The sequence below is a fragment of the Strix aluco genome, chromosome 5, assembly GCF_031877795.1.
Source record: "Strix aluco isolate bStrAlu1 chromosome 5, bStrAlu1.hap1, whole genome shotgun sequence".
NCBI classification, from domain to species: domain Eukaryota; kingdom Metazoa; phylum Chordata; class Aves; order Strigiformes; family Strigidae; genus Strix; species Strix aluco.
In genome coordinates this window covers 66,757,512-66,769,611 of record NC_133935.1, presented here as the reverse complement: position 1 = coordinate 66,769,611, position 12,100 = coordinate 66,757,512, and the positions used below count along the sequence as shown (strand labels likewise).

Here is a 12,100-nt window from a genome sequence, read left to right as displayed (position 1 = left end):
ATACCCAAGAAAAACAAAGTAATTTACTGCACATTCTCCTCCCACTGGGGAGAGGCTGGAAGAACAAAAAACATTTGACTTTTTAGTCATACTGCTTAACATATGCGTAGAAGGAGTTCAATTACTATAGCAAAGAGCGTAGTATGAAACAGCAGTGCCACAATACTGTGCTTGCCATAAAATACAGGATAACACTCTTAAATCATCAGGAAAGGGTGCATCCAAGAATTGTTGTCAAGCATGGATGCCCATTGACTCACATGGAAGACACATCCACAGTTCTCACAGAGGAAAGGTAGGATGTGGAGGAGGAAGAAGGGCAAAACTTATCCTTCCTTACCCCTCCAAACCCTCCAATGAAGGAAAGTGCTCTAAATTTAAAGACTGAAAGTGTATTAACCTGTGTAGGACCTCCTTCTATGTTATGAGATCCTCACTTTCACAGTGTCTGGTTGCAACTGAAGCTCATTGTCAAGGGCTGAATACTGATACATGAAGGATGTGAAAGAAGGCTGACATAAATGTGGTACCTTGGCTTGAATCTGTCAGGCCTTAAGGTGCCCTCACACTTGGGATTAGGATAAATAAGTCCTGCGTGATACATATCAAAAGTCAGAAAAGACAAACTCTTTGCACCTGAATCTCCACTCCATTATCCTGGTTTTGTGCCATTAAGCATCTTTTAGAGGTGACAGGATATGCTGTTATGAACCAAGTGGAAAAGAATGGAAAAACAAGGACACTTTACCTCAACTGACAGTAGAGTCAGCTCTCAATTATCCAAGGTAATATTGGCAATGAGAGAAGACAATTTGTGCAAACCAAAGAAAAAACACAGATCATTCAAAATACACAAATTAGGCTTTAAGAGCAGTGGAGTACATTGACTTTTGAAGAATTTGTAAACAAGATTTCACAGAGATGAGGAAGCCTTAAGAAGTACAGTGTACAGCAGCCAGATGTGAACACTATATTCCATGTTCCAGGAATGGGTGGTGTAATAACCCTGAAGGTATCTCAGGATAGAGAGCTACTGTACAACACCCAATCAATCTACCCACAGTTAATTGGGAGGTTACTATATTGCAGAACCACCTGATAATTATTACTAATAGCATGATATGTGATGATTAGTTTTAGCTCTGTCTCTTTGCTCAAAATGATATTTTCTTGACTGCATCACATGACATGCAGTTGTGGATACCAAATGGTATCAAGGAGCAACAGTTTCTGCTTAATTTCTTGGCTGTTGGTGTAAATTTTTTGATCCAGACCTATAATCTTTCACATTCCCATGTCTGTGTAGAAATGATTTAAGAGAAGAGCAATGTATATATGTATACATTGTCAAAGCTGACAGTTCTTTACAAAGTACTCTGTTTCGGTCAATTTGACCCTACTTATTTTTAGGAGTGACTGTCATGACTTAATTGAATTCAGTTCTTAGTTATTACTGCCTGAGGTATGGTATTATCAGATGTCACAGGCTTGGAACTATCTCAGCAGAATCCTAAGACATACCTAGGTGCATTACTGACACTGGATCAGTATCAGGCAGATGCACAAACACAGTTTTAGGGAGTGCTGTCTGTCCTTAAGCAGGGACACTGCCCTCCTTGATCACAGTTGCTACCTTCAAACTGAGAACAAATAAGTAATACACTGGATAAAATAAAATTACTCTTTCACTTTGGATTTTTTTCTATTAATTTTATGATACATTTTGAGAATTGAAAAAGATGCTGCAAAACTCATTAATAATAATTTAAATGGATCGTATAATGCATGAGGATATTAGTTTTGGATGACAATAAATATATGATACAGGGAAAAGCTGACAGAAAATAATTTTCATTCTATAAATCATCACAGTATAAAACTCATTTCTGACTAATTCTTCAGTAAACTTTTACCTTATCATCTTTTAATCCCCCCCAGATAGTTTCCTCTGGAACACACACCTCTTTCTTTTTCTCATGATTAGTTTGATCTACACCCCAGAAGACATAAAGATACATCTTGCTACACAAACCATCTGCTGAGTAAATCTTGCCTAAATTTTGTGTTTATGAATTATAACTGTAATTAGCCCTACATGAGAGAGGGATTGTTGCTGTAATAAAAGATTCCTTAATTATGGACACATATATGCCCAGGCATAAAGAACCCAAGGCTTATTATTCAGCGTGTAGACACTTTCCTTGTACTTTTGCCATCAGATCAACCACAGCAGATTATTTTTTTATCTGATGATGCAGCAATCAACCCAGAACTGTCACGACAGCAAAACACACCTTATGTACACTGGGATAATAGAAGCCAGAGCTGAGCAATGAATACGCAATAGAAATGATTAGATGGATAATTTGAAGCCTCAAGCAAGAAGATGAAATTGGAGAACAGCAAAAAAAATTGCAGAGAAAATCCATTAATAACAGGTCCAGGCCAACACCCAATAGAAAATCATAACCATTTTTTTGTCTGATATTTCTTCCCTACAAGAATTGTAAGAATCTGAAATACTTAGGATACTGACAGTGCTAAATTTGTAAGCATATCTAAAGCACACTAAAATTGCTTCACTGGAACATCTTTCCATGAGTATAAATTACAGTAACATTTCAAACCTATTTGCATATGATTTACCACAGTATCTGCTGCATCTGTGCGTTAGGGTGATTCAACAAAATTCATAAACAAACTAGATATGCTCTGCTAAGATAACCACATGGTGCACTTCAGTTAATAAATACCAAAATTTGCTACTTAAAAGTACTTACATCAATTATGAAATTGGTTAAATTTCAGACTGGCAGCCTCTCTTTCACAATAGATTTCAATGCACAGTAAATTAGAAGGGTTTCACAGTTGTACATTCAGAAAATATTTCAAACTTCCAAGTATATTGGACAACATGGTGATATACTATGCCAAATACATTTTCTGATAATGTAAGGTTTCTTACATTATATATCTGGAGATATATATATATATATGGAGATATATATATATGGATATATTACAGTGTATTACGTACTAATAGTCTAGAAGAGCAAGAGGGAGAAGGCAGAGTCAAAGTTATGTTGCCAAATACTACAGAGCTGATAGCTGCAATTCTAGAAAATAAAGTCATCTTTTTGTTGCAGCTAAAAGCAATGACTACTGCAAAGGTGCTCTATTATACAGTTAAAGTCTTTTAAGGTAATTTTATCTCAAATAATAAGTAACAAAAAGAATTACTATAGAAAAGGAAGTATGGAAATGAGTATACACCCACTGTTGCACAAGTGAATTAGGATGAAGATTAAAAAAATGTTTTTTCATCACCCCTATAAGGCTGACTCATCCTACACGTTACTTGTATTAAAGATAGGCGGTAAGTCATTTTCAGGCAGCACTGAAAACCTACAACCAGCTCTGCTTCGTGTACATCGTCTTGAAAGATAAGGATCTTTAGTTTACAGACTCTTCAGGGCCCAAAGTCTACATCCAGCTAAGAGCTAAACATCTAGTTTATGCTTATGTGCATCATCTAAGCACCTCTGGCAGTCAACAGAGAAGGAGAACCCCTCTCGCCTACCTCCCAGCACATAAATCACCTGGTCCTAAGATGAGTGGAATGAATCACCACTTTGTGGTACCTGTAGTGAGTCTCCACTATCTAGATCTGCATTTTTGCAATACCCAGCACAGATTTTAACTCATAACCAACAGTATTGCAGGTGTCCTTCCCTCTGAGACCAGGGTTGAAGGGTTTGGTTTCCTCAGCCTGTGCTGCCCGAGGGCATGAAGGCAGGCTTCAGTTAGGTAGAGCAAAGGTCAATGACCCTGTTTCTTCTTCTATCTTCCATGTAGTTTGTGTAACTAGCAGCTCAGCTGCCTAATCCTAAAAGGACTCATTCACAATCCTTGAACCAGCCACCAATGGTTCAGTCTGCTGGCCAGCAAAAGATTAGAGACCTTTTCAGGTGGGACTTTTAACTGCATCCCTTCCACAGCCATGTTCTTTCTCTCCACCTCAACACATGTCCCACAAATGCCACGCTTTCAGAATAAGACTCATGACCGCTGATGTTCGGCTCACACCCCATGCCACAGCATCAGCATCTCTCGCGCTTGCGGCTCAGCATCGCAGCTTCTCCCTCTTTGTGGACTCTGCCATACGGATCCAGGAAAGGCACCGTGGAGACAAGCAGTGCTCAGAGCTGCACCTCCAGCTAGGACTTCTCCTCTCAGAGGGGACTGCCTGCAAGGCAGCTGCCTCGTACTTCCCTGTTAAGAGACTGTGTGAACTGGAGGAGTGATTGATGAAAGCTTGAGAGTTCAGGTAATTAAAGAACCTGTATTATTACTGTAGGCAAGAATATAAAGTAGAAGCAATAAAAACATGTGAAATGACTAAGCAAATACACCCAGTGACCATCTATGGTAATGAAAACTATAAAGCAACAACGCACAGTCATTATTAACCTATTATTTATCAGAGCTTACCAATTTCCAATGTTTTGTACAAGGAAACTGGTGGTAAATACCCTGTCATGATAGTGATCTGATGTCACCAGGAAAGTGGATTTATTATCTGCAATAAAATATCTTTGACTTTTAAAAACAAATGTAGTAAAAATGTGAATGATGTATACTCACCGGAAGGTTTGCTTTTACAATGAATCCCCTGCAAACAGAAACAAAAATATTATAAAATCTGAGGTAACAATAAAAATAAATATTGCTTAATCATTGGACACAAATATAAACATATCTTAAGCAAGTAAACATATTCACAGTCCACAACAGAAATAATTTTCAAGATAAAAAAAAGATTCTCAAAACAATGCAAATGCATATCACTACTGCATATGACAGCCTGATACGTACAGGAACACAAGATCAGCATTATCCTTATTTTCATGTATTTCCACTGAGGTGTAATTGTTATAACAAGTATAACAGTTCCATCAAATACAGACATCATTTTATCAGGTACTGCCATTCACAGTGACCAATAGCTTATTTATTGTTTTGTCAAACTTTACAACAAACTGCTTCATACCAGGGCAAAGAAACCAAATGATTTTGTAATGAAAGATATCTAGAACACTATTGAATATTATATGATTTTTAGAAGATCACACTAGGCCAATGGAAGGAAGTATTACAGAACTATCTGGCTCAAAATCCTGAAAATGAAATTACTCAGGCACAGTACTTACCATGTTCAAGTGGGAGAGTGTTTTTATAAGAGTAAAATGAACCTGACACTGAGATTTTAACAAGTTTCCAGCTATCTTTCAGACAGACTCCATCCATTTTCCCAGCAAACTCTTAACCACACACTAAAATTCTGTAGAGTTTGACTACTCTGCATGACATTGTAAAAAAAGGCTACTACTGAGCTAACGAATACTGTGTTCTGCTTTGTATCCAGCACATATGTTCCCCCCTGCTTTCCTTTAAAATCAGTGTCTCAATCACAGAGACACTTTTGTCACACCCACAAAAGGAGCAGGCACCGCCTTGTCTCCTCTGCTCTCAAACGGACTGGCAGCTCTCAGTCCTTTTAAAACATCTTAGGATCTTGTCAATAAGCAAAAGTCTCTCCATGGACATTTTGAAGTTCTCAAGTGGTGGAGAAACACAAAGACTGCAGCCTGGGTAAGCATTAGTACATCGTAAAATAACTATTGCTTGGTGTTCCATGAGGCTTTCGTCCACAGGTAATTCTGTCCTCCTCATAAACACAGCTGTAGAGCAAAATCGTATTATTGCTGCAGGTGAGAAATGGCAGCATGTTAGCTACCCTGTGGCAGCTGCCTAGAGTACCTGAGAAGTGTTTTCTGTCCTTCATCACTGCTTTTAAGTTTTTTGCTATATTAGCTTGCTTTTAAAGAAGGCCTTTAGAAAACCAGTGACCAATATTTAACCCGTATTAATTCTTATTCCTTGGTCCTTTTGGCACTTTTATTTTTAATCACTTCTAGAAGTAAGTTGTCATCTTTTTTGATTGGCAGTTTGTCACTATGACTCATAAAAGTGCAGGCACATAAAAGGTGGTATTTTAAACCACTTTTTATAATAAGACAGAGATCGTCGTATTCTTTTGTGGAATCGCTGGAAAACAACGAACATGTTGTGAGCAATCCAGACCGAGTGGCCTCACTGTAACAACAGGCTGCAGCTGTGTTCAAGGACATATGCAAGGCCGAGATAGATTTAGAAACTACATTCATGGCCAAGAGATAAGGAAGTTGGACTGTTGAAAACAGGATGCCTACCTAGTAGGAGAGCAGCGCGTGGACACCACACCTGGACCAATCATAGAGGGCAAAAGGACGCGTGGACAAGTAGCTTTAGCCTATTAGCAATAAGATAGCAACGTGTGTACTTTATGTTAGTGTATAAATTGCTGCGTATCCTTTAATAAAGTGGCATTAACTTGATCACATTGGTCGTATAAGTTGTGTCCGGGACTTCCGCGTCAGCATACTTTCATAGACAAGTTTATAAAAATTACTTGTGACATTGTAAAAGATATCACTTTGGCTGCTTCTACACAATACTACATTGACACTCAAAGAAGTAGGGCCTATTGCGATAGGACAACTCTATCAACTGTTGCAATAAGGACCCTCTTAAACTAAAAGGGTAGATTTAGATTGGACATAAGGACGACTTTTTTTACAATGAGGATGGTGAAACACTGGAACAGGTTGCCCAGAGAGGTGGTAGATGCCCCCTCCCTGGAAACATTCAAGGTCAGGTTGGACGGAGCTCTGAGCAACCTGATCTAGCTGAAGCTGTCTCTGCTTATTGCAGGGGGGTTGGACTAGATGACCTTTAAAGGTCCCTTCCAACCCAAACTATCCTATGATTCTATAAAGGAAATCAAACTTCTCTATATAACTTCTCTAAAACTGGGGTACTTCTATTTCACTGGTTTCATTAATTCCTCAAGACCCCCTGAAAGTCTGAAAAATGTAACTGATAAGACCTCATTTCCTCTGTAATGTGTTCATAGAAATAGTGGTCATTTATTAATTATTTCTGCTCCCCCCCCAAAAAAGCTTCATTGGTAGTTTGCTGATTCTCCCAATTCACATTAATCAGTAGAAAGAAGACCATAGCTTTCTGAATAATTCAGTGCAACACTAAACCAATGAAAGTGGAACATACCAGCTCATATAAAACTACTGGAATTTAACTGCTGTTTCAAAGCCCTAATTTTGAATTATTTCTGATCAAACCCAGCAGTATTATGCAGAAGGACAATCTGAATTCAGTTTCTTTACTTGAGGTTCTCCATGGCCTTAGGGAGTGGAATAGACGAATATACAAAATGACTGCAAAAATGAAGTGAGTAAGTTAGGGAGCTTTCTTGATGAGAAAATCTAACTGTTGGATCAACTAATTGCTGAGCCACTGCTTACTGAAAGAAATTAATCTCTCATGAGGTTGATAATTTAGCAAATTACTTCTGTATTTTTAACTTTTCATTTTGCAGCCAGACTATTGAAAATATTTTGGTTAGGTGGCTTGAGAAAGTTCCCAATTGCCAGTCAAAATTTATTAGAACATCCTCTTTAAACTAACTTCTGTAACTGTTCTTTCTGGTTACAATCATGGTGCAAAAATACATTAGGAAAAAATCAGGATCCCATTGAAGTAAACAACAAAAACATCACAAAACTCAGGATTCAGCCTTTTATATAAAGAAGGTCAGTGCTTTGGAACCCTCGCTATGACACCTGAAAAATGCAAATCATGTGTAAATAAATTATCTTAAGTTACAAACATGGAAAAAAAAAAAAACACTCACTTCTGTGGGTCTGTGGAACAATGCAGAAATCCTCCTATACCTTCTGGTCTATCTTAATTAATTATCATTTTTCAGTATTGCTCAGATGAATACTACCACATGAGCACTTTCCAGTGCCATCTTGCATTTATTTTCCATGGGGAAAAAAAAACCCAGATCCATCAGTGATTTTTTGTTCTGGTAGGGAGATGTTTTGTCATTCTTGGGCACTTGGGTTTGTTCTGGGTGAGGAGTTGTTGGGAAGGTTTACATAAATAATCAAACATTTGCACAAACACTTGCCAGTTACAGTGAGCATTTGGTCACAGCTCAATTCCTTTTTTTTTTAATAAGGGTTTCTTCTTATTGTACAATACCAAGGGGGGGTGGGGGTAGTATTTTCTTTTATGATCATTTTGCAAAATAGTCAAAAGAGACCATTTGTCTCAAAGAAGAACTCAAATAAATTAACCAAGTTCCTCTCCCACTTTCTATATCTTTTGTTTTCAGGAATTTTCAGTCATGAATGCAATAGAAAAACATAACACATAAAACCAGAATGGAAATTTTCTTCCCCTTTCACAAATGCCGTGGGTGTCTTTTATGCAAAAATAAGATCCTGAACATGATAATACATTTTACTCCTATACAGAGAGCATCTTTAATTCATATCTGCTTTGGCAAAGAGCCTAAGCAAAATATACTTACACAATGCACAAACAGTTAGGGATTTTCCTATTTCTTTAGGGTTTTCCCCATTTGTGGTATTACTCAACTGTAGCTAGAGGTTATCTGAACAGACACCACCAATGTGTAGCATTCTGAATAGAAGGTGTGGTGCCAACTTTTTAGCTAGCACAGCAACTTCTCCTCAAAGTCAATTGTAATATCACACTGTTTTGTTTAAAGACTGTAGAGAAGAAAGTGAGATCAGTAGAGGAAGACTTGGATTTAGGGGCACAGAGAATATTTTCATGAATTAAATTGCCAAGAAAAAGAAACAAAGATTAGACCTGCTTCCCATTTTCTCTCATATCTCTAGGCACTGAATCAAGCACAGAATAGCAGAAATTCTTCTCTGAATGTTCTGTCATGCAGGAAAGAGTCTGAGGCAAATTTGATTTCACAGTCTACCTGTTAGCTCTGCTGTACCTCGTTCATAGAAGAGTTGGTGGCATGACTCCATAAGAAATAGTAATATGCCTGAAAATGCCTTAAAATGTTTCCTTTAATTGGACCAGGTTGTCAGACACTTAACATTCATTCATTAAGCTACCTACATTAGTCAGTGAATTTAGAGTGAACAGTTTTCGTCCCTTTTGAGAGATCCTCAGTGGCAAAGCTATTATCTACATTCCTACTTCAGTTTCAACTGTCAGAGGGCAGAGAGAAAGGAACATGACCATATTTTGATGTTTCCCTCTACTCCAGCAATTTCTGTTCTTTGACCACCATTAAAAATAAGCAAAGGACTGTATGTATTCTTACAACACAGGGAAAGCGTGGTCTTGCAATAACTGATGCTCAAATTGTAGCCAAAATGCTGATAAAGATGATGAATTTAATCATGTTCTTTTTGATTTCCAGTTGAGAGGGAATGCTCCGCACAAATCCATCTTATTCTGCACACAATTAGAAAGGACCCCCCAGATCACTGGGTCTAGTGCCCTGAAACCACAGGTACCACATCATCTAATCCCTTTCAAAAACTAGAGAAACTTCATTTTAAAATCAGTCAGGCTTCTGTGTGCATTGCTTCAATAGCCAAAGCTATTCCAGAAGCCCTGTTTTCTGCCAGCGCCAGCACCAAATCTTTTTATTTCTAACATAAACACAATAATGGCTAGCTTGTATTGGCTTCTGATTGTGCCCATTATCTTTTCACTTAAATAGATGCTTTCCACCCTGGAATTTACTTTCCATTTATTCACCACCTGTAATATACCTTTTCTCAGTCTCAGCTTTTTCAAGACTACAAAAGCCAAGCTCTTTTATTCCTCTCTAATAAGACAGGCTTTCCTTCTTACCATCACTCTTCTCAGCAGCTATTTCTACTTTAATGCATCTGTCCAAATGGAGTGACCAGAACTGAAGACACACGGTTCTGAAGACAGTTTCCCTCTAGGGTTTATCTGGTGCCTTGTAAAGCGACAATATTCTTTGTCTGAATTGGGAGCACCACAACCATGTTATATCAGTAGTTATCCTCCAATACAAAGAGGGAGTTACTTACCCCTTTCCATGTAAGCAATCCAGCAGCAGCCTTCTTTTTTCCATCTGCTCACCCCATTCAATTTATGGAGGGAAGAGCCTACAGATGCTGGGCCATTAGAGACCCAAATGATTTCTCATGGCCTCTAGTGAAAAACCTGACAATGTTAACGTGATCTCAGTCACTTCCATAAAGAAAAAGGTCTCTGAGCAGTGGACAGCCACAGTCAAAGTGATATGGACCTATACAATTTAAGAACTTTGGATGGAAACAGAGAGGATACGGAGTTGTATCATAAGCTCCTCAGACTATCAACAAATGATTGCAATTTCTTTCATAGAGACATTCAGCCACAGAAACTACTTAAGGAGAACTTCACAAATGGAAACAACTGAGTATGCTTTAGCTTTTTCCAGAGCTATTTTCACAAGCGAAGGAGATAATGGCTTTGCGCTTTACATGTTCCTGATGCTGGTGAGGTTTGGAACCTCACAGGACTTCTCTCATTCTATTCTCATAAGGGTCACCGCTGTATTTATCTTACCAGATGTAAGGAAACAGAATTCTTTGCACTAAGAGAAAGTACAGGGATAACATAATGATTCCTGTCCCACTAAAAAAAAGTCTTAACTATATCATGGTCAAGTATGTATACGAAAAAGCTTGTTATTGGAGATGGGTGAAAGGGAAATTATAGGCCTACAGAACACACTTGGCAATTGAGTAAAATTGTCGTTATTTACTGAGAACCAGAGGAATTATGATTAATACATGTAATAAGAAAATTTAGAACTGTTAAAAATTCATAGTTAGTACTGCTGATACAGTGTCCCCAAAAGACCTTTTCTCAAAGGAAGCATCTATATTTGTGTTGACGTCATGTAATTACTTTCATTGCCAAGGTAAAACTATCTTACTGATGATCCTTTTTAATTTTTGGCAACTCACAAGGTTGTTCTTCAACTTTTACTGACAATGTGGTGATCAGATACATGTGAACAGTGTGCAATGAGATCCGCTAAGCAACCATAGAAGGAAACATTTGGACTGTTATCCATGCAGAAAAGATAGGCACCTGAATTTATGGCAAAGCATTATTTTGGACTACTTTGAACTGCTTCTACAAGGGTGCCTGGATGTTGCTGGATTTTTTTACAGAATGTTAAAACCAAAACATCTGAGTCATTATCCACCTCCGAGTCTCTGTGTGTGTGCTCCAAGCTGAACAAAAACCATCCCATCACATTAGTGCAGTGCTGAACCTGAGGGGATAAGTACTACTAAGAAGTGGGATATTAAGCTCAGGCTCAGTACAGTGCTAACAAGGCCCACACACTTTTTGGATGAGAGTCCAACAGAGCAAGGTTAACATCTGCCTGTGTCAGTGTTGTGTTGATATGCTCTCAACTAAACAGTGAACAGACAGTGAACAAATGGGGAAGAGATTAGTGGGTTTATTGAAGATTATTGGACAATCTTCAGTAAGACTGCAGAGTGGTCTAAAGCATAGCCTTTTAACAATTTTTGTTTCCTGCACCATTTGCCATTTCACCTGTATATGCAAATGTATGGACCCTGTCCTCCACAAGCTGCTGTTTGTCACAGGGCCAACACTTCCATTACAGTCTAGCAGCACTTCAGTAATGCAGGAGCACATGATTAACAAAAGACCCTCAAGCCCCTTAGATTTTTTGTCCTTATGTTTACCTGCTACTATTCAGGTATAAGAGATTTCTGTCCTCAAGTCAGTATGTATTTCCTCCTGCATTGTATTGATGCAGAGGAATCCTGTTCCCATATTTTAACTGAACTGTCCCATATTTTAGCTGGACTGTATGTGGCATATAACGTCTTCTGACCATTACTGTGGCTGCATGGCTGTATCCCTTTTATATAGCAGAACAAGTGAAAGAGTTGGTAGCACAGTAATTATATTTCTGGGAACTCTTTGCAGTGACATGCATTTATTCTATAAGCGAATGTCCAATCAAAACAATATTGCTTTGAGTTCTCACAGCTGGGAAGAATATTCCCCCGTTGTATTTTTTTAAGTGATTTGTATGTAAAAATAAGGATGTGATACAAAAAGGACCTAC

The 12,100-nt window shown here is 38.1% G+C and overlaps 1 protein-coding gene across 2 annotated transcripts in view; it reads right to left on the bottom strand.

Annotated features, from left to right (window-relative positions):
• The window catches only part of IL17REL (interleukin 17 receptor E like), a 48,485-nt gene that overhangs the window by 24,578 nt on the left and 11,807 nt on the right, over positions 1-12,100 (bottom strand). For both annotated transcript variants that reach the window (XM_074825489.1, XM_074825490.1), the window contains exon 2: positions 4,645-4,672. In XM_074825489.1, the coding sequence (XP_074681590.1) occupies positions 4,645-4,672 (28 nt within the window). The remainder of the gene's footprint in view (positions 1-4,644; positions 4,673-12,100) is intronic.